Source organism: Poecilia reticulata, linkage group LG8 (genome assembly GCF_000633615.1).
Source record: "Poecilia reticulata strain Guanapo linkage group LG8, Guppy_female_1.0+MT, whole genome shotgun sequence".
NCBI classification, from domain to species: Eukaryota; Metazoa; Chordata; class Actinopteri; order Cyprinodontiformes; family Poeciliidae; genus Poecilia; species Poecilia reticulata.
The window spans coordinates 13,711,899-13,737,391 of record NC_024338.1 but is presented as its reverse complement, the minus strand read 5'-3'; the positions used below and the strand labels follow the sequence as shown (position 1 = coordinate 13,737,391).

The 25,493-nt window shown below is 39.4% G+C and overlaps 1 protein-coding gene across 9 annotated transcripts in view; it reads right to left on the bottom strand.

Annotated features, from left to right (window-relative positions):
• The window catches only part of dnm2a (dynamin 2a), a 31,047-nt gene extending 5,577 nt beyond the window's left edge, over window positions 1-25,470 (bottom strand). For 2 of the 9 annotated variants that reach the window (XM_008416076.2, XM_008416074.2), the window contains exons 1-18: window positions 25,011-25,470; window positions 15,944-16,017; window positions 15,571-15,720; window positions 15,228-15,431; window positions 14,944-15,042; window positions 14,700-14,860; window positions 14,469-14,611; window positions 13,988-14,123; window positions 13,819-13,886; window positions 13,170-13,308; window positions 11,292-11,378; window positions 8,442-8,512; window positions 7,724-7,777; window positions 6,777-6,828; window positions 5,927-5,938; window positions 2,915-3,025; window positions 418-527; window positions 180-291 (exon numbers count right to left, since the gene is read on the bottom strand). In XM_008416076.2, coding sequence (XP_008414298.1) covers window positions 180-291; window positions 418-527; window positions 2,915-3,025; window positions 5,927-5,938; window positions 6,777-6,828; window positions 7,724-7,777; window positions 8,442-8,512; window positions 11,292-11,378; window positions 13,170-13,308; window positions 13,819-13,886; window positions 13,988-14,123; window positions 14,469-14,611; window positions 14,700-14,860; window positions 14,944-15,042; window positions 15,228-15,431; window positions 15,571-15,720; window positions 15,944-16,017; window positions 25,011-25,171 — 1,944 coding nt within the window. In that variant the 5' untranslated portion in view covers window positions 25,172-25,470. Of the gene's footprint in view, window positions 1-179; window positions 292-417; window positions 528-2,914; window positions 3,026-5,926; window positions 5,939-6,776; window positions 6,829-7,723; window positions 7,778-8,441; window positions 8,513-11,291; window positions 11,379-12,459; window positions 12,599-13,169; window positions 13,309-13,818; window positions 13,887-13,987; window positions 14,124-14,468; window positions 14,612-14,699; window positions 14,861-14,943; window positions 15,043-15,227; window positions 15,432-15,570; window positions 15,721-15,943; window positions 16,018-25,010 lie in introns of all 9 variants that reach the window. The other 7 variants (XM_008416078.2, XM_017306243.1, XM_017306242.1 and 4 more) reach the window with 6 other exon arrangements.
• Window positions 25,471-25,493: the final 23 nt, after the last annotated feature.

Below are 25,493 nucleotides of genomic sequence, written 5' to 3'. Positions count from 1 at the left end.
CTTAGCCAAAAACAAAAAAACCATTATAAAAAAGAAAGGAGGGTTGGAATACTATATAAAGGCATCATTTGAAGAGAAATGACCACAAACAGTCTTAAAAACAATTAGTATTTTACAACCTTGTTTACATAACATAAAATAAAAGTACCAATCTACTTTCATTTTACGGTCTTTTGTACCTGGTCTTTTTCAGGATAAACTCCGGCCCTGAGGAAGGACGCCTTCCAGCTGTCAACATCTTCCTGCGAGTCACAGGCCAGCTCTATTTGTCGATGATCCTTGTAGACGTTTCTGTTCAGACAAACAAAAACAATAAAGTTTTCCTGTAGGCCATATCCAACATTACGCCACGCAAGAGAACAGAAATCAATAGGATAATATTGATGTGCATCCGCTGGGGTAAACTAATGTGCCGACCTCTGTTCAGTGTTGAAGATTGCAAAGATGTGCTTTGTGGACATAAAGCCTTTCTCCACGTCTCTGAGCTTCAGGTTGTCCAGAGGCAACATGTACTTCTTCTCTTTTTCCTTAAATAAGATGAAGAACAAATGTCACTAAATACGATGCAAACTATAAAAAACAACTTTACAGACACACATGCAGGCATTTTGACAGGTTTTCCAAAAGCTTTAGGAGTGTGTTCACGTGGATTTGTTTCATTCTTCCAGAAGCAGATCTGAGTGGTCAGACACTGATGTTGGACGAGAAGGTCTGGCTCACAGTCGACGCTTTAATTTATCCTAAAGGTATTAAACTGTGCTGTAGTTAGGAATATATGAATGCCAGTCCATTTCTTCCACAACAAAGTCACTCATCAAGGTCTTTATAGACATTTGATAATAATTAGGTCTTCCCAGAATCCAGTTCATGCCTATCCTACTTGGAATTAAAGTAGATCATGGTGCCAAAGGAATTGTTAGCAGATCAAATACGAGATGTATTTTGAATAAAAAAAATTCTCAGGTAACAAACATATTGACTTGGAATAAAGAGTAAATCAAAACCAGATGCATCTGGTCTCTAAAATCATGTTTTCTTCTACCCACGTAATGTGTAGGAAGCAAGCCATTGCTGTAAAAGGTATTTATGCACAAGCTTAGATCATGTAATTACAAACACATGAATGTATTATTAATTCATCACATGTCTCCGTTTTCCTGCATCCTCCCCTGGTCTCCTCAACGATCCCATAACTGTGGAAAGATGTGCATGCCGGTTATAGAACTGCTGGGCAGATGCACATATTTCCACAGCCACCTCATTATTGGTAACATTGTACATCTAAACGTGGAAATTACCATTCGTCATGTTTCAGAAGATTAGATTTAGAAGTCCCTGAAGGATTTCTAAAAATTGTGTCCAAGTAGATATGACCTTCAAATTTAAACAAATAGAAAAAGCATAGCAAAAAAAAAAATATATATATATATATATATATATTAATATTATTATTTTTTTCTATTTTTAATGAATTTTCTTTTATTCCGTTCGGCTTCTTATGATTTAAAAATAAGCATTTAAATGATCTGGATGCATACAATGCATTTAAACCATAACATATTCAATGTAATAGTACCATTAAAAAAAAGTAAACCAGCTGTATTACAGAGTCACCAATGCGCAGACATGAAAAAATTCATTTCCTGAGTGTGGACCACCCTCAGGCCCGCGAGATGGAGAAATGCATGATGAAGATGAGGAGGAAAAGGAAAAGGAGGAGTTTCTAGGGGGACGGGGTGGGGGTGCCAGCTTTCACTGCTGAGCAGAGACATCTGGAAGCATTTACATCTGCACTAACACAGAGTGGCGCAGGCCCAAAAGTTACATCACTCAAAAGATCTGCACAATCCCCCTCCCTCGCCACACATCCACTCACATCGGAGTAAATCCTTAGTTTCATGTGCAGAAGGAACCAAACGCACATGTGGCGGAAAGAGCCGGACAAAGGCATAAAGTGAACACAGAGTGCGATCATAAAGACACTTGTGGAGTTGAGTCCGACTTCCCAAACACCCAGCGGGAGTTGTGAGGACAAGCGCCTACACACTTGTACACACAATCACCCCCTCCCCTCCGGCCCCCGTAACCCAGTACGATTTCCTGCAAATTCCAAAGTCAGATCCCGGCTGGAACATTTCAGCTTGGCTGCCACGTCAGTTTGCCTACACCATCGTAGCCCGCTCATTATCCAAGCTTTTTCGCAAGAAAGCCAGTGAAAGGAAGAGAAGTCGAAGACAAAGAGACAGTTGTTTCACTTTTTAATTTGAATCCGTTTTTTTATTTTTTTTTAGATTGCGTTTTTGATGGAAGAAGACAACGAAGGCTGGAGAGTGAGCGAGTGGTGAGTAAGCAACAACAATGACAACTTTGAATTTAAGGCAAAAATAGTTTTAAAAACTTTCTCTAACATTTCTTTCGCTTCTTTACCGATTGATGCTCAAAATTGCTGCTTGCTTAAGATCTTAAAAAGCAGTTTTCACTGATTCATACTGAAGCAGCGTCTCAATGTGTATGCTCTAYGCTTTATTCTGTACGATAAGCAGTTGTCATTTATGCCATTTTATTCTATGTATGACTAGTAGATAATATTTAAGCTATTTGTCCTCTGTCCTACAGCCCTCGTGTAGCGACCTACAGACGCAATGACCTCTGGGTCCTTCCTCTCAGTCCTTTTCACCCCCCACCCAGCCTGCCCAGTGTTCAGACTACCTGTTCCTAACGGCTACAGCTGAACAGTAGTCTGCACATTGGTTAGGCCAGGCTGGGATGCACACAGCTCCTCGCCTCCGATGACAACAAACCTCCATAAAGGACATACACAGTTTGTAACATCGTCACCGTTTGCTGCAATTTAACCGATTTGTACCCGTTTCTGTCGCATTAAAGAAGTGATTGAWGCAGCGGTTCCTCTCACCTCCTCATCTTTGTACCAGGACAGAGATTCGGCCGTCAGCACGAACCAGTATTCCTTGGAGCCTCCTTTCATGATGCTGATGTTGAGGGTTAGCCAGCCTTTCCTGATTACCTGCACAATGAAAGGATCGTGTGGAGGAGACAAGGATTGCAGGGAGATGGGGAAACAATAGAAACAGTTAAGCTTTTCTGAAAGAAAGATTWAAAAAAAAAAGATGAATTACTGATTTAAACACTGACTTACCTGCCTGGTTAAACACTAGCTTTGTTTACTTTTTAATTTAAATGTTATTTAAATGTGATTTTAGTGTTAGTTAAGACTTCCTACGACAGAAGCACAAAAAAGGACGGAATAATCAGAGGATAGTAAAATGTGCATCTTAGAATGGGCAGTTAGACGTTAAAAATATCCAGACTGAAGTTACTGAACAGAAATGAAAGCCTTGTTCTGCTTTACTCAAAAGAAAATGAATCAAACCAAGAAAGTGAGGTGCTTTCCAGGGCATGCTCGCCCCAATTTAGGGGCAAATGTGAAAGGTTGACGGCGGCGTGAGAAGTTAATCAGAGAGGATCAGAGGTGCTCGATTACACAGAGAAAATGTTAGACAGCTTTCCTTCAGAAGCATTCAGAACGAGTGTGTTAGTTGAGTCGACAAATGCTGCGTTTTCAGATGAACACAAATCTAAACAGCGGCTGGTTACATGTTGAGCGAAGGAGGACGAGACAGAAACAGCTAACTGTAGCGGGTTATTTTAGACAAAAGTTACTTAGTTTTAAAAGCTCTTCTAACGACTCCCATGCACTTCTACTACAATATCAGGAAGTACGTTTTGAAAAAAAGCAAGGGGGTAATGTGTTGGGTTCATGTCAAATCCTTCTTCAGACTTCGGTTGTACAATTTCTCTCCATTCAGAAAACAACTTCAGTGGGAGATGGTGGAGGCAGAGAAGGAGCTTATTTATTTGGCGTAAAAGTGCCAATATCAATATGGGAGAGGAGGTAACAGAGTTCCTGGATAGAAATGACTCAAGCTTTACAGAAATGGAAAAAAAAAAGAAGTTCAAGTCCAGTCAGTTGTAAATATTGTTTCCTGTGTGTTACAGTCAGCCTGTGTAAGATATATAGGGGAGTCATAGATGCTCTGGTTTCCTTTTACAAATGTTTATATTGAATGTTCTGCATAAATGCTGCTGATTTATTGGTTAGTTAAAGCTGACAGACGACATCTGAGATCAACAACATAAGCATGTGCGGGGGACATATAAAAGCTCCAAGTTTTATATTAAAAGCTTTTGAGATATGGAAGAAAATGGGACCAAAATAAATCATTTTAGTTTGTTTTTTTCCCCCGCTTTTATTGTGATGCAAAACTGAAAGAAAAATACATCTTTTGTGAAGTGGTAAAATATTGTGTTTGCATAAGTGTGTACACCCTCATAACTTAATATATAGCGGGGTCCTAATCAACCAACCCTGCCATCGTTTCAACAGCCTCTGCTTAACCTGACATACAAGTTGAGTTGTACTTCCCCCCCTTTCTCTTCCTAAAATTTCATTAGCAAGTCAACAATAAATCTGCAAAGTTCCTCATTGTTATGAAGAGTCAGTTGAGGCAGTAGGGCACAAACAGCTTTCAATACATCTTAGAACAGTTAAAGAAAGTCATCAGGTGGCAAGGCGGAAATGTTTTCCAAACCTAGCGGCTAAGTTCTGTGAAAACACGACTTGGGTTTTCCAAAATCAAGTAGGGAAATGTGTATCTGGTCAGTTAAAACCCGTGTTTCACCAAAAAAGCAAGAGTATCTGGAGCGAAAACTGCACATCACCAAAAATGCATCGTACACATAGTGGTGCATGGTGGTAGCAGCATAACGCTCTGAGACAGACTTTTCATTAGGGAAGTAAAGGTATCTAATGCCGTATTTAAGGGTACACACTCTTAAGACAACACATTATTATTATTCCCCCCTAAAAGAATAAACATTTTTTCTCCAATTGAGCTAATCTGTTGCATTAAAGGTGGAAAAAAGTTCTAAAATGATTTGTTAGTCTCATTTCTTTGCATTACAAAAACTTTGCAATTTTTTAGGGGTGTGTGGACTTTTTGTATGTATTGTGTATAAACATGAAGTTTGCCTTGATAAAACTTTACAAAATAAAACAAAGGAATGTTGACGAGGATTTATTTTCTATTAGCCATTAGCATACACCCCAAAGCCATGACAAGTCACCAGATTAATTAAAAAACAGATTGGATTGGATGAGATGAGAAATTATCATCAGACATTTGATCATGTTAGTAGAATTTTAGGACTTTTACATAAAAGAAARGAAAGTAATATTTTTTCAAATAAAAAAAAACAAACACTTTTTAGGTATGTCGCTGATTTGATTGGTCCCGTTATTCCCCCAGTGACCTTCAGGACGGTTCTCACAAGGCAAACATTTGGATCACCATGCATGAGGCAGCAGCAGAGGTAAACACCAAGTGACAGAGGAACTGACACCTCCGCAATTACAGGCTGCAGGGTTCTTCATCCTCTCTCTCGTCCTCAGTAGAGAGAACGYAGGATTGTAGCGTACTACAACAATAAATTAAGAGCCTTTTCAAAATTTACACTTGAGCATCGTTAGTAGAATTACTGGCAATTACTGCCTTCTTAAAGAAAAAAACATTACAAGTTTAAATAAGTCAAGTGTTAGTCCAAATTACTGGTAGCTGTGCACCGCAGTTGGAATTACAACTGGTGACGCTTTTGTAAGTCTGGAGACTCTACCTTCTCTTCCTGGGCCTCGCCTAGCCCGGCAAGCTGCAGAAGGGTGAAACATTTCATTAAAGTGACGACATCGCCTTTTTATTTACACAGGAGYCGACGTTCATTCAAGTATCTCTGAGGAGTTTGTGCTCGACGCTAACTGAACTGGCTGACCTTTACTGACACGGCCTCAGTTCTTCTGCATGGCCTACCCCTGCTGCCCCTGGCAGGGTGTGGTTTAATGCGGGGTACTTACCAGAATCTCACCCTGCAGTAATAGGAAGGGAAGTGGGGTTAAAGCAGAGGGGTAGTGTAAAAATCAAAGCCAAAAACAAATTGGAAATCAAAGAAGAGGACAGTGGAAAATAGGYAGAAGTGAGGAGGAATGAAGAGGTGGAAGTGAATGAAAAGTAAGAATTGTAGAAGAGAGAGGGGGAAAAAAGTGTTTAAGGGAGCAAACAGGATCAAGAAAACAGGAAATCCAAGAGGCAGCCAGAGAAGAGGATGAAAAAAGGACAGAGAAAGGGAGAGAGAGAGAAAGAGAGACAGCAAAAGAATTACATGCAATTAAAATTACTTCAAGATATATCACAATTTGGTTATGTCACRATTGTTGCTCAGATGATTGTTGTGATATTCATGCACATCTTGAATTTTAATGAGCCCAAAGATGCTTGGAAGTTAATGGGAAGGCAAAACAAACATCATTCAGTTATTAATCATGGCTGTGCTAATGTAACATGCCCGGACCGCATGCAGAAAATCAATGTCGATCCTGAAGAGACAAGCTTGTGTCAGAAAGCAGGGAACGGGGTCTTCCTCATACTATCTAACACAGCTCTCCCTTTAAACCATCGTCGTCAAAAAGTTCAAAGAGATCAACGAGTTGTTATAAAACCATTAAATAASAGACAAATRTCAGCTTTAAAACATTAAACAGATMAACATAAGGACTACAAAAGASTGGGTGATAATATTACCAGAGGAAGAAACTGATTATTGGCTGTGGCTTGTTGACAATTTGATTAATTAGGTTATGTAATAGAATGTRTCTGTGAMAAGATGATTAAACCTGGCATCCGAGAAAAGGACAAATCAAAACGTACCTGGTTGGGTACTGCCCTCTTTTTGTTTGTAGCAATGTTCCTCTGCTGAGCGCTGTCGCACACAAAGAAAGACAGATAATGATGATGGAAACATTTGTACAGTTCCTATTCATGTCTGACACTGCATTTTTAAGTAACACTATGGTTACTTCCTGTTTTTATTCTTCTGGCTTTCATTCGTAAAAGGAAATCAACCATCAGCTTTTAAAGAAGTCCAAATTATTTATTTCACAACAAAAACACAAAGTTAGACAGACTTTTTAAAAGGCTTTAAATATTTGTGCAGGTGCATTTTAATAAATTACAATACCAAGAAGTTCACTTATTTCAATTATTCAAAAGCGAAACTCATGTCTTTGTTGAACCCAGAGTGACATTTCTAGCATTTGTTTTCATCAATTATAATAATTATTGCTTACACTTACGGAGAACCACAAAATTCMGTTTCTGTGAAACTATGAATGTTATGAAACATTTTTTTCAAAATAAACACATTATGTTTTGGTYGACACAGTCAAGGTGAAGACCACCCAGCAGACTTTGTGGYGTCACTGTGCTCGATTAGCCAAGCAAACTAGCCTGATTAATATCAACACAGTGAACCTATGAAGTATTGTCAAKAGAAAGACGAAATACGCAAAACAATTCAGGCACTCTGAAGCAATCGGGGCTTCCTGAGCAGAACCACATTCTGATCGCCTCCACTCCACGCTGCATTTATCTAGTAATTATACTCTGCAGTAAGAAGATGTAGACAATACAATAAAACATTTCTGCATCAAAAAAAAAAAAAGTCATACAATATTAAATATTGTTGCTCTTGAATATTAATCCCTTGTGAGATCTGTCTTTAACATTATGCARTGAAATGAATTAACTTTTTATTGATATTTATTTCCATGCACTTGTGCTGCAAACAAAACCTTGAATCTTTCCCGTTTGCCCACCTGTTGTTGCTGTACCCTGGGGAGCTACCATCATCCAGCCTTCTGTAGTCAAGACTGAAAGTGATGTCATGAAAACCATTAAACCGCTCTGGCTGACCTTTGATGCAATGCGTCAATTCCCTTGCCATGCAGAGAGAAAACATAAACCCTGACACATGCTCCCAAAGGGACTTTTCTGTTACAAAAATCCACACTGCAGAGAAGCTCCACTCAACTATAAATTACTGTTACTGCTGCACTAGGAAGCACATGAAACCACCCGCAAACTCTAGATTGCTTTGAGATACACCACAAAAAAACATGAAAGCTATGCCATGTGCAAATTAGTTTCCAGACAAAGCAGCAACAGATAAAAATCGCGAGCRCCGCTCTTTCGTTGAGCTCAACAAGCATGCTTTTTAACGACAGCATGATGCAAATAGGAACGTTTTTTTTTTTTTTGTTTTCCCCAGAAAAGTTTGACTTTTGGGGAAGGATGGGATTGTTTCATGCAAGGGGGGAAAGGAAACTCACAAATAACGGAACTTTGATAAACGGGGAAATTCTGATTATTGTGGCATCCATCTCCCTCCTCAGGGAGGCGCAACCTGTGCATAACTACTGGTGACATTTAGATTCATCACTCATTCTGATGAGGAGAGGATAAACATAAAAGTACTGGGGCTGGGTTCAAGACACTAAGCTGTAAGACAGACTAACAGGAAGGATGGTTACATACTTAGCAAAGCCTATGAAGTCTTCATGGTTGGTGTTGATGTAAGACAGCTCAATGTCAATCAGCAGCAGAACCTTCAACAGAGAGAAATTAGATTAGGTTAGCAGATGACTTTAACCATACTAAGTCAAGCCTCAAATTAGAAAGTGAAGAGTCTCACATCTGATATGTCAAGCTTGCTCAAATAAGACAAACCAAGTGAAATCCATCAGGTAAAAGTGAGATGGCTGCGTACTGCCGCACTGAGGTTGAGTTGAGAAAACGGTATTACTCAAAGGTTTCCGTTTATAAAACTTTCAATTTGCCAAGATCCTCACCAGAAGTTTTGCTATTCACTTTTTAAATCACTGTTTGAGAAGCTATTACTGTCATGTTTTCTGAAATCACTCATTTTATTTGTGTTTTAGGATGAATTCAATGAGAAATAAATTGTCTCAAACTTCTCTCATTTTAAATATTGAAAATGCAACCAAATAAGCAGACATGTTTTTTTCCGTCTTTGTTGCACAGCTGGTTACTCAAACATTTTGTTTTTAACACACGGACAGATAAGAATCTCACAAAAGTTGCTTGCGTCTTTTTAAACTCATGTTGGGACTTGCATAAAAACCGAAAGGAGGAAAAACGCAAATATTTTTGCCAAACAGATTTAATTCCCGATTTTAAGTTGGGCACAAACAGGTCTGAAAAGGTCCATAAAAGCTCTTGAGTACACCTCCTGTAATAAAATACACGCAATAATCAGTCTGCACTTAGTACAGTGGTTCTTAACCTTTTTTGAGGTACCGAATCCCCCAGTTTCATATGTGCATTCACCGAACCCTTCTTATTCCTCTTCCCCCCCCACGCAGACACACAAAATACTTTGTGGTATTCTGATTTAGTAATGTAATTATATTAGCTGGGTTACCACCCCCACGCCACTAGAGGCAGTAGAAACCCCGAAAAGATGCGACTAAAGAGCAGATTTAGACAATAGAATTTGGTAAAAACGGTGAGTTTTGCTGAAAGACACAAGCTCAAATCCATGCTGAGAGTGGAACTCCTTCAATCAGGGCTCCTCAGCAGCTCTGATTGGCTAAGCAATGTAACGTGATCCTCTGCAGCAAGTGATGGCAAAGCGGCGCGTCATCACGACTTTACACAAGTGCGTCTTTATCTCCGCGGCAGAGGCTCCGCCGAACCCCTGGGGTTCGATCGAACCCAGGTTAAGAACCACTGACTTAGTAGAACCCATTTCATCTTTYAAATGTTCCCTGCTGGGCTGTTGGTGCTTGCTGTTGCAAACAGGACAGAAAGTGAAGTAATGGCAGATAATTATTTGTAGATAACTGCAGGCCTAACCTCAGCTGTCTCTGGCCCTAAATGGGAACAGCTACAGAGTTTTTAATGCCATCTACTTATGAATGCAAAGATGGAACCTAAGTGGTGTTAAAAAGGTTCACAGTAGAGTTTTTTTTTTTTTTACTCACACTGCCACTGGAAGATCAGTAAATTGAGAAGCCGATGACTCATAACGGCTAACAAGCAATGTGGATGCCAGTTACTGACTTTTACCTTAGACTTCATCTTATCTTCCTTTATATGCTAAACTACCACATTTTACAGTGGAAGCTAGAATTGATGTCAGCTGTTTCTGCATACTTCTTTTTAAAGGAGATAAAGATCAAACCACTTGTTTTAACCACAAGGAGCCCTTACCAGTAAGCAAGGCTTTAATGTGGGGGCTCATCTGAGCACCACAGCTCTTAATGCGCTGCTTCCTCAACCACCTCAAGTAAGATGAATCACTGAGTCTAAATTGTTGCATTAATTTATGCATTTACACCTACAACTGGATTAAGCATAAGATAAATGATAAATATTTTGTAATTTAAGATACAATTTTCCTTTTAAAATTTCTAGTCAAATTTTCAGATCTGACAAGAAACAGCAAGGCCATTCTTTATTTCACCGAACAAATATTACAATGCAAGCTCGAACCGTGGTCTGACTTTCATTATCTGTATTTTCTGCAAAATTATATTTATTACATAAAGTTAAACTACACTGACATTCAAATCAGAAATTCCTGCTTTGAAGGAATATTAAATTCTTCAGAGGCCTGCAGGTAACAGGCCTGCTATTGTTTTGTAAATAAAGTTTTCCAGTTAAATATGAAGCTGAAGCATTAGCTGGTTATGCTATCAAGCTTTACTAACTTCAAAACCATAACAATGTTGATTCTGTGTGTCTGTTTAGCATTAGCAGCTTAGKTGAGCCTCTGTGGTTCATTGTCTTTGGTGATCAGCATACTGCTATGAGTTCTGACTACTTTCAGATTGATGCAACAAAGCAATGTTGCTATCTGAACGTTGCTAACATTCAAACGTGTGTTTATTATTACTTCACTGCTGCCAATATAGACTTTATGGATCTTTTAAAATCCCTCTCAAAACATCAAAATGCGTCACCAGGCCAGTGGTGTTACTCAGCACGTTAGCATCAGAGCTTGTCAACATCCTTTTTCTCCTCTATTCCAGTCAGTTACCTCACAAACAAAGTTTCTCCAAGCAACTCCTTTGATTTCCAACTAAAGTTGCTCTTCCACAAACATGGTCTTTCCAGCTATTAGTATATTAAGTCTTCTGCTGTAGTTATTGTGCTCTTACTCTTAAAAACACATAAATCCCCAATTTCCTCACATAACCTTTTAAAACATGTTTTTAAAGCTTTGGTTCAGAAGCCCAATGGTAACAATGGGGAATAATGCCAGGTCCTGTAACGTCTCAAATTGCCCCTGGGCAACACAATGAACTGATCAAGATGATCAACGAGCCACCAGATCATTGGATTAAAAGCCTAGCAACGCACCTGATCCTTGGTCTTCCCTTCTCTTTCTCTTACGTGGGTGGTGACGATCCTCTCCGTCTCCTCTCTCAGTCTCGGGTAGGAGTTGAGCTGCAAGGAAACACATCATGTAACTGCAGCATTTAACACAAGAATACAGACATATACACACACGCACGCACGCACACACACACACGCACATTTAAGCTTTACCTTAGTAGGACTTACCAACAAGAATCAGAGAAAAACAGGAGTGAGAAGTGAAAATAAGTAGGAAACAAAGAAAAGAGTAAAAACATTGTCAAGTGACATTTCAGTGTCACACAAATGCAGGCAACCACAATCCAACACAAACACACCACAGATTGTGAAGACATGGTGGTTATTTGTGTTAGAGGTTATATACCAACAGTCAAAGATGACYTTAAATATGTTTAGTTAAGACACACTTAGTCTATGCCATACATTGGTAGCAAGACACCAAAAAGTACGAACTTTAGTCAAGCCAATAAATGTTTAAGCTCTCATCTATGACTGGTGGTACTGGTTTGAATAAACAAATGATAGCAAAGACTGGACGATAGAGGATAGTCTGGGCTGAGGCACAGGGAACCCAAAAGGCAGGGAGGAGGYAAGTTTGGCCATCTATGCATCATACAGCGTTTCTTACTGTGTCGTGCCCTCAATTGTCCACAAGATGGCAGTGATGCACTGTTACAAATGAAATGCTTTTGCCCAAGAAGCCACAGAGGGTACGTTCTGGAAGTATCGTTCCTTTTAACCCCTCTTATCAGTTCAATTTCTTTCCAGTTCAGGTGACAGCAGAATGGCAGTCATTCTGCTGTGTGGGTCAACAAGYGTGCAACACAGAACCGAGTCGGTCGGCTCTTTAACAGCAAGGCCAAAAAGGAAGCAGCGTGGGAGTGGGGGGAGAAAAATACATCTGAAAAGCTGATGCAGAGGTACAGAAATGTGTACGCAATGAGTCGGATGGGGGACAATTTGCACAAAAATATTTATATTCTATGGTACTGCGACATCAATAGAGAGGAAAAACAGGGCGATGCAGACTTTCAAAGCAATGATGAGCGGTGGATGAAAACTGGACTTTAATGGCGGTCATAAACACACAAGAAAAAAAAAAACTCTTCTCCCATCACGGCATTTTAATGTGATATGCATCCCTGGTTACCTTATTGGCACACTTCATGACGAGAGCAGTGAATTCAGTCACCACAAGATCCACACATTTGAGGCTGGGCTCTTTGAGTTTGCGGAGCTGCTTTTTGACAATCGTCTCGAAAGCCAGGTCCGGGGTGAAGAGCCCCGTTCTGAAAGGTCACAGGGTTAGTTTGGCAATTTGTTGTGAAGGTGGTGGGAGGGGGTGGAAATAAAAAGAAAGAGGAATATTTGGAAAGACAGAGAGGAAGAAGACAGGATGCATTTGCTCAGTTAGCCATTTTCTAGTTGATTAGAAAGAACTCAAACAGTGGAGGACAAGCTGCAGGTTGTTCACATTCTCTTCCCCAACGATCCACTTCCTTCTAAACTTGGTCAGAGTGGTAAAGATAGACATTGCATTCTGCTGGTTAATTGTACTGAGCTATGAGACCTGCAGCTTGTCCAGGAGAGACAGCAGAATCTTGGTCCTGAAAACACCTCTAATCCATCACAACACACCACCCGTCACAACACTCCACATCACGACAGAGCTGCCTGAACTCAGCTTTCAGGGCCGGGCTGGCAGAGGGCAAACTGCACGGGACGTTCCTCAATTAAAGCATAAAAACTAGATCTAAACACTACAGCTAATGTTCTGTGAGAGCATGCCCTCTGCTACGCCCGTGGTTGTCCCTGCTCTGAGTCTTGGCTGGGTCGGGAGATGCTGGACTCTTGCAGTACCTTGTTGGTGCACTGCCTGACTGTGTTGATGAGTTCTTGAATGACCAGATCGATACATTTGAGACAGGGCGTTTTCAGCTTAACAATCTGCTTTTTCACGATGGCCTCAAACGCCAGGTCTGGAGTGAACAGCCCCGTTCTGAGGATGCACAGAGACAGAGGCACAGAGGCCGACACACATAACAGTTAAGAGACATGTGGGCTGAAGCAAAAACAAAAGAAACAAAAAGCAAAAATAAAACGTACAATGGAACAAAATGACAAAGCAGACAGAGGATTGAAATAGTGACAACCTAAATGCGGAGAAGATATGAAGTGCCAATGCAAGGCTAACAATGAATGTAGCACATAAGATGGCTCATAATACAAAACACAACAGAGACCAACATTACTAAAACACCTGATGAACTGAACACTGAAAACGAGTGGGTGGTATTTCTGAGAGGCAGTCACCAAGAAACAGCAGAATGGAAAACATAATTCATAGAACAGCTGACAGTTTCTGAATACATCACATTCGGCTGGTACTGCTAGTCTGTAACACTTAGGTTAGAATTAAAGCTCTGACAAAAGAAGGACAACAGTATTCAGAGTCAAATATATTTCAGAAGCGTTATCTTGGGATTTTTTGAAGTTGGACTGTACTTGCCTGACACCATGGACATTTTTGATTGCATGACTGATTTCCCTCCTCAGCTCTTTCTCATCAAACACAATCTGGAGAGCAAGTTAGATGACAACCTTACAGTTAAAGTGTATTTGACAAGACACAAACTACTTAAAACTCTAAGAAGGAAATTAACGCCGGCGCTCTTAACCTTGACTAGCTCAAAGGGGAAACGTTCATGGAAGAGTCGGTTGATCCTGGCGCCACCTGACAGCTCGTTAGTGTCCACCTGGTCCCCAGATCCCTCGATGCATTTTTCAAAGTCCACACCAAACTGCTGGACCATCCTTTATTTATAACACAAATGACAGGGGGTCTGAGAATCATCTCTTTTTTATGCGTTTGAGACAGCTTTCATTTAGAAAAGTTTGGAACTCTTTAAAGTCTAGTTATGATATTAGATTATGAAACTTTCCAATCCCTTCAGATTTCTTTATGTTCTGAAGCTCAGAGATGCCTCAACACGCAGCCTTAATGTGTCAACTGGTTACTAAATTTGCATACTGGGAAAGTAAAACCCAAAAATCTTACTTTGGCATGTACAACTAAACACTTATGTGCCCTAGCTCTAGGTACTAAACGTTAATCATTAATTTGTATCTCTCTGCAGAGACATCAAAAGCTACACTCACTGCAACAACGCCTTTGTCTTGCGAGTCGGATCATCGGGACGGAAATTCTTGTACTCTTCCACCTCYTTCTCCAGAGACAGGAGTTGACTCTGCAGCTTACTGCGCAGCCCAGGCAGAGTGTCCCTGATGTGGTTGGTCAGTTGCTGCAAACCCGTAGTCATGGCATTTTAGAAGATGRTGACAAGGAACGGCAAGGAGACCGTTTCACAACAGAAACAGAATGACGCAGACCTGGTTGAGAGCTTTTTGTAGATGCGGGGTGCCCATACGGTCTGCCATGTGTCGATAGGCGGGGTGGGACAGGAAGAACTTTCTCTCTGCAGCTAAAGCAGCGCGGATGTCTTTTTTACCGTCAATGTCTTTTTGACTCCGGTTGACCACACCGATGTAACCTGTACACACATTTCGAACAATTATAGAGAGAGCCTGTACATGTTTCATGTAAATATATCTCTGGGTGCCATACATCACTGACCTCTCCTTAATGGAAGCAGTTTATTTTCGAGAATATCCTTTGCGTCTGTGCCTTCATCCATGAGGTCCAGTTTTGTAATGACACCAATGGTGCGAAGACCTGAACATATTTATAAAGAGCCGCATGTTTTAGTCAAATATGCTTCACCTGTCGTCAAGCAAAGCCTACTGGAACAAACAACTAACAGCTGGTGGTTTAAATGAGAGATACAAAGAATCAGACTGMTAAGTGTAATGCCATGTTGATGTTTCGGTGTTGAACTTGGTAAAAACTACGTGCTTCACCTTGTGGGTCCACCTCTTTGGCAATCTTCAAAGCATCCGAGTTAGCCAGGTCCATGTTAGCAGGGGTGACTGCCAGGATCAGACAGCTCTCCTTGGTGATAAACTGCATCAGCATGTCTCTGATTTGATGCTCGATGTCTGCGGGCTGATCTCCGACAGCAACCTTGGTCATACCCGGGAGGTCAATAAGAGTCAGGTTCAAAACTGTCACATGAGGGGAAATAAAAACAAGAATATAACGTAAGTTTCCTTTTATTCTTGAAATTTACCATAACCTGACATGAAGTAAMCGTTCATGTTTAATAATAAAGAATTTGTATAATAATTAGAACAATGTTATTACCATGTGGCGAGTAGACTCTTAAGTTAATAGGGATAGGAGAAATGCCTTTATTGGATCCTGTAATCCTATCCGTTTCCGCCTCAATTTCTGCCCGCACTTCATCAAAATCCACAAACTTCTTTCCTTTGCAGTGCARGAATTCAGCATATTCTGCACAGGAGAAGAGTGGGAATGAGTTAGCAAGAGGTAGGCAGAAAAATAAGGAGCAGGGGGTAAGACAGAGAAAGCAGTGAGGAGAATGAGAAAATTAAATTTGAGGCATGAAAGTAGCAAATAGGGTGCCTAGCTTGAGGCACAGTGACAGAGAGGCCATATGCAGGGCAGTGATGAAAGAAAACTGGGATTTTGTGTTGCCTGGGAAAGGCGTACTCACCTGCTATATTATTGACCAGCTGCAAAATGAGAGGTCTGCGAGTAACAATGCCTGAGCCGCGAGGAAGAAAGTCCCTGAGCAAAAAAAAAGAGGCAGAAAAAATAAACAGCTGAAAGGTGCAGAACAAAAGCTCTAAAAATAAATACAAAGAAAACATGCTGGATTCAACGCAGCAGGYACAAAAAACAACAAAAAACAAATAGAAGAAAGGTCTAACTGACGAGCAATAACATTTAATTATTTATTATACAAGACTCCAATTTGTATCATAGCCTTTGGTAATTTGATAAGAAAACGAAAATTCTTTTTTCTCTACCTTGGTAAATGAAATGTGACTTTCATAATGTCATTAAAGCTTTAGTGATCAATGCATTTGCTGAATTCCCTTCTAAAGAAATTTTACCCAAACACAAATTCTGCAACATTTTACACAACTCTCTAATCATGTTCTAATTTTGATTACAACAATTATTATCAAATAAGTATAAACAATGAGTATCTTTCATACTATAAAGTTAGCCTCGCTAATTCTAGTTATAACATTTTACCCAAAYTCAAAACTCAAATCTTTAAGTGATTCTCATAGGATATGCCARCTATCTGCTACAGCACAAAAACACAAATGTGAGATTAATTGGTTGTTTTAAATTCCCATCAGGAGTGAGTTTGGTCGCCGTGTGATGGACACATTCAGGGTGTGTCCCACCTCTGACCCAATCACCACTGGAAACAGGCACCAGTCCACCCAGATAAGCGAATGTACACAACATGAATGTTGAAGAAAAAATGAGTCAGAGGGAATAAACTGCAGCTCATACAGTACTGATCATGATAAAATGTATTTTATTTTGTTTACCTAGACCTCTAATGTGCTATGCAGAGATAGCTGTAAACAAAACGCAGATTRCAATGCAATCTAATGATGCAATCTAATGGCCTTTGACAACATTAATGTTAGCAGCTGAACAAAAAGCAAATGATCATCATTGTGCTTCAACTGTCTGGTTAGATAYCCCAGCTTCAAAGGATGGATTCAAAGTTTTGTTATCGACAATGATTAAAGTAATGTTAACTTTTTAGTTGTAGTACGTGTGAAAGGGTCAGGTGACTGTTTTAAAGCCTTAACTGAGCCTTTATGCTGATCTGGTCAAAAAGACTTTCAGTTATAAAATGCTGAGGATTTTATTGCAACACCATAACTTTAAGAGGTTTGCCTTTTAGCACCTACAGTTTCATGCTTGATCAGCGTTTACTCATTGAATTATACAAATGAACAAATGTGGAACAAAATGACAAAGAATTACTGTACACAGACTTTTACCTTGTTTTTATTTTTTTCTGAATATGATTACAGTTTACTGAGTATGCYGACACTGTTCTGGTTTAGTGTCACTAAAGTGCTTCACGAATATGAGAGCATGACTGAGATGTTTATTTAAAACTGCTTCTCAACACCTTTTTTTGTATCAGTCAAATAAACAAAATAAGACGGTTTTGGTGACTTAAACTTTCGAGTTTTATTTTAGGAGTTAGAGAAGTAACAGTTTGTTTCCCGCAGTAGGGTGACAAAATACGCTTTAACATATTTTCCTCTATTTCATATCCAAAAAGAAGATTTATTATTTAAATGCACCCATGTCCTAAATCCTTATTCGGTTTTATTTATATTTGATCTGATTTGAATTATATTTAATCAACTCTAAACTCAAAAGAAAAGCCTAAAATAATTCAGCTAGGGTGAAACTAAGTGCAGACTGTCTCTTAGCAGCGGAACAACTTCTGTTTTTTACTACAACTCCAAGAAGTGTGGCAACAGAGAGCAGTGCCCTGAAAGAAGCATTTTAAATAGCAGCACAATGACAAATAAGTTTAAAGTATAAATAATTGAATTATCAAAAAGATTATCACATGTCTTGATCATAAGGTTTAGCCATATGACCTTAATTTTTTTGTGACTTAAAATGACAAAGGTCTCAAYACCTTTGACATTTTAAAAAGTGTTTTAAAATGACAATGRTGTAAAACCAATGTTTTACATCTGTCGCAGCTTAGCGACTGATACTTGGAACAAAGCAAATAAAATATATGGCGTGAGTGAGAAGCCGCTCCCGTGGTTTCTGACAGTGGCAGGGAGAGATGTGTCAATAAACCATATATGCACCGCCCTCAGACCTGAGACGTGGTGTTGGCCTGTGACGATTACTCTCGGCCACTTTTTTTTTGCAAAAGGCTAATTGCAAAATGCAACCTGCAAAGCAGTGCACAAGACAATTGCTCAGTCACAAACTAACCACAACAAATGCTACAGGTGCAAGAATGAATCATTGAGACACAGGCAGGCAGGAAGAAAGAGTTCAGTCTGTTTGTTCTCCTTAAGCCATTTGCACAAAACACGGCTGAAATGAGAGGAATTATCGACTTTAAGCATATTAGCATATTATTAAAGCATATTAGCCCTTAKCATAATTCTAAAATTACCATAAATTGAGAGCAAAGCAAAACCAAAGAGAAATTCCTTGTTTGTTTGCACAAACTTGCCAATAAATGCGATTGCAATTCTGTTGTGAGAATTATTAATAGCAGAAAAAAGTTGCAATTTGTTTACTGTTTATTTCCAGACTGTGCAAATTGTGAAACAAAAGCTTTTCCAGTAGTTCATATAGAGAAGCAGCTCTTCAGCTGCAGCTAAAACGTTGGTTCAGTTTTGCTCATTCAGCTCAAAGCAGAAAAAAGAAAAGTTGGTGATGCGATAAACAATTTTAGGTCAAACCATTGAAAAGGGTTGTTTGTGCCAAGTTAGCATTTACTGTCTTTAATACTCATCCAAAAAGCTCAGAGGAAGATTCTACTCACCACAGCTCTGGTTATACTGGCTTCTTCTCTGCCAAAGTAACTACTGCACYTTAAACTTAAGTGAACACAATCATCTTTGAAGAACTAGATCAAAACCAGTCTGAGCTACACCACCAACCAAAAAGCAAAGCACTAGTGAAGTAACTTAAACAGCAAACCAATAACAGCTGAAACCTCAGCATCTTGTATGGAATAAAACTAAACCTTTCCAGTTGTAAGGTAGGAAATATTCAGTCAGCTACTCAAAATATTCMACCTAAGTWATACAGTTTGAGCTACTGAGGAAAAATATGTGAACTCATACATTTAAGAAACGTAAGGTTCTCTTAAAGTGATATCCTTCCTCATTTTTGGTATTTTGTATATAAATATTTAAATCCTAATTGATGTAAAACAGGAAAAGTTTAGACTAACTTAAAGCAGCAAAATCAAACCATAGTGCTGCCTGGTTTGATTCCAATATTAGTGAGATAGTAATATTTCAACAGTCAGGCATTTCTAGWATGGCTATCCCTCATATATTTGACTAACTGCCTATATTTTATATTTTTAGTGACCAMGATGCTAAAATTCACAAAAAGAGATGGAAACATCATGTAATGGTGAAGAAAGAAGAGTCAGGAAAATTGAGGATTGATCGGAATCGATATTCTCTTYGCAATGTTCAGCTTTAATACAAGTATTATATATACATCACACAGKGTTCTAGTCTGATCTGATGTCAAATTATGTTTCTATTTATTCAGTTTATTTCAATTTCTGGTTCCAACYGTCAGCCACTGATGATACCTATTCCTCCTCTGTGCCTCACAGTTCCTTCTGCTGCGGTAAGAAACATACATCTGGTGGAAATTACTCAATCCAGTCACTGAATGATTGTAGCAGGGCTCGGGATGGCACCAACCCACATGACTCTCTCTTTTTATTTTCCCCAGCAGAGCCAGACCTACATAACTGAAGAGAATGAGGCAATGTTCACCCAGCCATCTGATTTCAGATTAGATACTATGTGTCTGCCACAAGGCAAGAATTGCCATGGTATGCTCCCAGACTGTGGTCACACAGTAGAACCTTCTGGATGGTACCCAGAACAAAAACGCACTAGTCAGCAAAAAAACCACACGTCTGGTTCAGYGCTGGTGTTGTGTCATGGACAAAGTGTGAAGCACGCAGACCGTTGTCTCCATGTTTGGCGGTATAAAACGCTCAGTGTGAGGCTTGTAAGCAAGCGAGAGAGAAGGAGACAGTATAAAATCAATTCCAGCCGAGGGAAAAAGACAAAGACGCTCAACTATCAGAATACTAAAAAGTTTCTGCTTACTGAGCACAACAGTGATCTCTCTAAAAACATTGGCGGCTCAGAAGAGAAGATTATTTCTAATTGTCTAAAGCCTTTAAGTAYACTGACAATCAAGGCTACTTCAGTGGGTTTTTTTTAACAGTTAAAGCTTCCAGGCTAAACAGGAACTTTGGGTGAAACTTTTATAATATAAAAGTAAAGCTCCATTACTTTTAAACTTGTAAAMACAAAAGGGAATTATTCTTTAAGTCGTTCTCTTGTGTCTTCTCAGWTGRTACGACACACAAAGGCAGAAGTGAGCCATTYGGTTTTTATAGARAGAATTGGATAAATGGCAGCGGCATAATAAAAAGAAGCAAGCGGTCAGGATTCTATTATTGATGGCCTTTAAATGATAGAGGAGGCTCAGCAGATTGTGTATCATTTCATCAATCATTTATAGTCAAGCTAAGAGCATCAGTCTGTGTGCCTCCCTCTAAGAAAGCAGAAATCAGAGGAGAGTAGGGCAGCCTCCCTAATCAGCTACAGCTCACAGCCAAAAGTTTCTTTATTTCAACACACAGTGGCTCACAATGACACRCTTCCAAAAGAACCAGTGTGAGAAACTTTGAGGTTATACTAAATTYTCAAGAGAGCATGGTTGCACAGAAATTTGTTTGTGGTTTGATCGAGCTCTTTCACCGGGCCGTCAAGAGTGGCAAAGAACACATAATCATGGCTACCCGCATTCCCACATCCTTCAGTGACTGTGAGAACCAAGAGGCAACCCCATGCACCCGAGCCTCCTCAGACACGGCTAAAATCCAACTGCTTACTGGAAAATCCCTTCAATCACTATTTGTATGTCTTAGCTGTCCCACAAGCTTCAGGGATGATAGATTTCTGTTTTCAGCTGWGAGGAGGTTTGCTTTGCTAAACAGAGATGACATAATGGCCACTTTTTAAGACAACTTTGATTTAAACTAGGCGCCTTTTTCTCAATTTTTGAAAAATTGGCTGATACTTGCACATGAAACYAATCTTACTCCACAAAGGTCTGAAAATCTGTCAYCGTCTGCTTTTGCTCCGCAGAGAGAGAGGATTGACTGACAGACCCGCCCAGAAGGTCACTGCACAGTCCTGAGGTGACAATAGTCACATCGTCATTGGCAACTTTGTTGCTAGATTTAGCAAGTTTTCAGTGTCCTCTGGCAGCRTCAGTTATAAAAGAAGAAAAAAATAATTGGTATCGGCAAGTCRGGCTTTTTAAAGATCGGTGAGCGACCAGAAAACTGCAATCGGTGCACCTCTAATTTTAAGAGTTAGGTTTTTAGTTAACAGGACAAAGCACCAAAGTTCAACTGCTGGATGGCTCACTCACATACAGCAGCCTACAGCTATACAAACAATTTTCCTAAACTTATGCAAATTGTTTCAGGGTTTGTTTGCCATGGTTTACGTCACAAATCTGATAACTCTTTCCACCCAGASCAGTCCACAATGCCAGATATAATATCTGAATTACCAAGTGTGATGACTTCACAAYACAAAAATGAATAATTTAAAATACAGCTAAGTGTGTGGGTTATTTGCATTGTGGCTGTGCCAGGAAGGTACCATTTCTAAGTTGAACTGCTGTTAGTGCTACTGTTTTTTTGTTTATAAGTTATTTGAAAAAGTCTCACTATTCAGAATTTCAAATATGATAAGACTGAAGAGGAAATAAACAATAGAAATATGTATTACTGCAAACTCTAAAGCAGAGAATGAGTTTCTATTACATGCTTTACTTAAGTTGTAATAATGAATACTGTGTTCCAACCAAGTCATATTCTAATCAAACATTTGTCTGTGTATTATAGTCAATGTGAACTTCGCAAGCAAACAAAATGTCCAACTACAGGATGAATTCAGCTGCTCAATAAAAAGAAATGATGCTATTTTTGTTGGTTACTTAGTTATGCCTGTGTTTTGTCTCTTCAGCTCATCATCATACATGGCGTTTATGTTGTTCTGGTTCACGACAAAACCAAACAAAAAAGCCAACTTCCCCTGCATGCTGACAYGTAACTCCAAGTTCATCCCCACTTCAGACCACTTCAACTTCTGAGAAAGTTTAAAAACCTGAATAACTCAGCTCATCAGACAGTTAAAGAGACGATTCTCTAAATAGAGCTAAATGGAGGAMGATAGTCTTAAAATTTGTGATGAGAAAATAAAATAAAAATATAAAAATTATGTGTGGACAGACACATAATTTGTCTGTCCACACATATATATGATATATGATATCATGGAATATCATATATTCCATGATATATTCCATGAATATATCATGGAATATATTCCATGATATATTCCATGATATATCATGGAATATATCATGGAATATATTCCATGATATATTCATGTGAACTAGTGGCGGCATCCTTAATTAGGGCTGTGAACATGATTTGACTCTAAATAGCAACATCGGTGCAATGATAGGAAATAACTGCGAACAGCACAAAGATGTGATATCTGAAAATGAATGCTTCTCTTTTAACTGGAACAGCAGAAACACGGCAGTGAATATGTTACGCAAAACACCACGTTTTGACAGGAAGTGGGTCTAAAACATCTAACAAAAATGTGTCTAATTGTGAGGCTTTGACAAAACTGCAAATGTTGTGAACACARATGCCAGTGTTTGGAACCAATCTAGAAAGCCTGGAAAACATTGGTCATTAAACTGATTTTACAACCTAAATAAGCTGTTTTTACTCCAAGCTAACCTCTGCTCCTCTAAGCAACAACATGTCTTCTAGATCAGAAAAAAAGAGAATCATTAATTCAGCAGCCACATCAAAACCTAGAGATCTAGGAACTGGTTCTTTCCTTAAAATAGTGGCTGCAAAATGGCTAAAAGATTTCATAAACAAATCAGACTTAAATGACTTCAGGAAGATGAATCACCAAGACTGGATGAAAAATGGGACTACTACTAGAAATTACAGCAAAAGAATCTTCTGGTCAAACTGTCTTTTTTCTAATGAAATGAAATAAATCTGGGCATCACCAAAAATGCTGGGGAAAGACATTTGTTGCTTGAAATGAGTACATCTGTAGGTCAGGACTGCTTCTAAATATACCAACTYAAAGTCAGAAAAAAGTTCAAGCTGGCGAGACAATCAGAGGAAGCATTTTCTCTGTCAAGATCAGACTAGTTGTTGTCTGAAATGCATGTCATGACATGCTATGTGTAAATTTCAATTGTAGAAAATAAATGGGGGCGTTTTTCCTCGGACAAAGATTTTAATCCTACCATGCACACACACAAAWAAAAACTATCTTTGTCAAAGTGTGAACTATAGATAAGCAGTAACAAAGTTGTACACTACAGMCGGTCTAAAACCACTGCAAACAAGCTGCACTTGAAGCATCCATTTAAACAATAGCTTTTGGCATAAAAAAACACCAACTCAACACATGACAAAGSTTTTATGTTATTGACTCCTCCTGGGCTCAAACACACCCTAACATCAACAGTGACTCATGAGCCTGCTTGTTGTTATGGTGATGTGGAGCACCACCCGAGTACTTCCATATTGCAGTAAGGCTCCACCTTAAACAGATGGCTTCGATTTGTACAACTCACCTTGCCTGCTCTCAAAGTCACATGCACACCACTGCCAGTGCACCACAGGTAGAGTATTAACTGAGTATTTGTGTTATGATGTTTGATGCCGTGGAGYGCTCTTCACAGCACCAAAGGAAGAATAACAAATAGCATTTTAAACTGAATTGAACTGAACAATAACATCTCTAATCACTGCAGAGACAGCGGAAAGAAATCAAAAATGGAAATGACAGAACAAATTAGGATAACACATATTTTAAAAGTCAGATCCCTCTGAAATGCAATGATCATGTATCGAGTGATTGTTACATCAAGTCATTTGAATGAATGTGCATCAATTAGAAATACATTAATCTGCAAAGTTACCCTTGCCTAAGAGAAACATTCTGTTTCTAATGTGCTTTTATCCAAGTCAGTGCGCATGTCATTTTACCACCAATGTGTTTTCCATACAGTCCATTATAGACGGTATTATAGACGGTGCACTACTGTGAATGCGAGTTACACTGAATGGGGCTGAAACCTGCTAAACAAGTTCCTTTAAAACTACTTGTTTTGATTTTTTTTTTTTTTTTACCCTCACTGCCTGCTTATGGGGGAGAGGACAAAAAGGATAAACTTGTTGGAAGACGAGAAAGCCAAGCTGCAGGGAAGCAATGTCACTTCAAGCCTCCAAACAACAAAGACAGGTCTTTCCCATTTCCTTCATTTCTAAACGCTAACCATAAACAAAATCAAAAGAGGAAGACTGTGTAGGAAGTTGTGTCCGCTACAGTTGTGGGGTAAAGGAGAAAAATGTTGACATTTGAAAAAGAGTGACAGTAGACTTTAACTTTATGCTAAAAACTGTCGAGGTAAAAATCAGCAGGCCAAAACAAGTTGTGACATTATCGAGAAGTGTTCTCCTGCACTTCCTAAAAAACAAAAACACTGCACGGAAGAGCTTTGACAATTGACAGATATAACAACTATTGATTACTGTGTGAAGAGTGTCAGAATTTCAGGGTGTGGCACTAAATATGCAAAAGGGGTGGAGGGGAAATCACAGGAAAACAATTCTGATAAACTGATTAGTAAGAAAGGCACGTTGTTGAAGCTACTTTACAAGAAAGGCTGGTTTACAACATGCCCTTAAGTCATAACATTGAACATGTACTAGGAAGCGTAACTAGGTTAGTTTAGCTTTTTGATAAATATCTTGCCGAAATACTCCCATTACAAGCAAGCATGCATTTTTAGAATGTACCAACACAAACGAGAGGAAAGAGAAAAATCTTTGCAACAGATATCTAACCTAACCAACCATTCTCGCTTACCTGCCGACAAAATTTTCCAGGACAGAGCTTTTCCCTGCACTCTGTCCGCCTACCACAGCAATCTGAGGAAGGTCTAAATTGACACTCTGACCAATTGAACTGAAGGCGTCTTGTAGCTTATTGATCAGGGGAATCAGGTCTTCCATGCCCCGGTTCCCCATGGCTTCGTTAGCTCAGAGAGCCCTTCAACACACCGTAGACCGGAGGCTAATGTTAGCTTAGCAGCGAGCTGCTCTCGGGTTACTCTGAAAGTGTTCAGCACCGCCGCTTCAAGCAGCTCGCTACTTCTAATCTCACTTTGAAAACTGGTGCGCCTGTCTGACGAGGGTAATTCAGAGAAACATAACTTTGTATTCTTTACCGCGCATTAATTAGGACCTCGGCGAGACGAAACGGACGGAAAACTCGCAAAACAAAACTTCCTCTACACAAACGCTATCCGGTTTGAGGACATGACGTCAGATCGAAACCGGTGAGAATAGG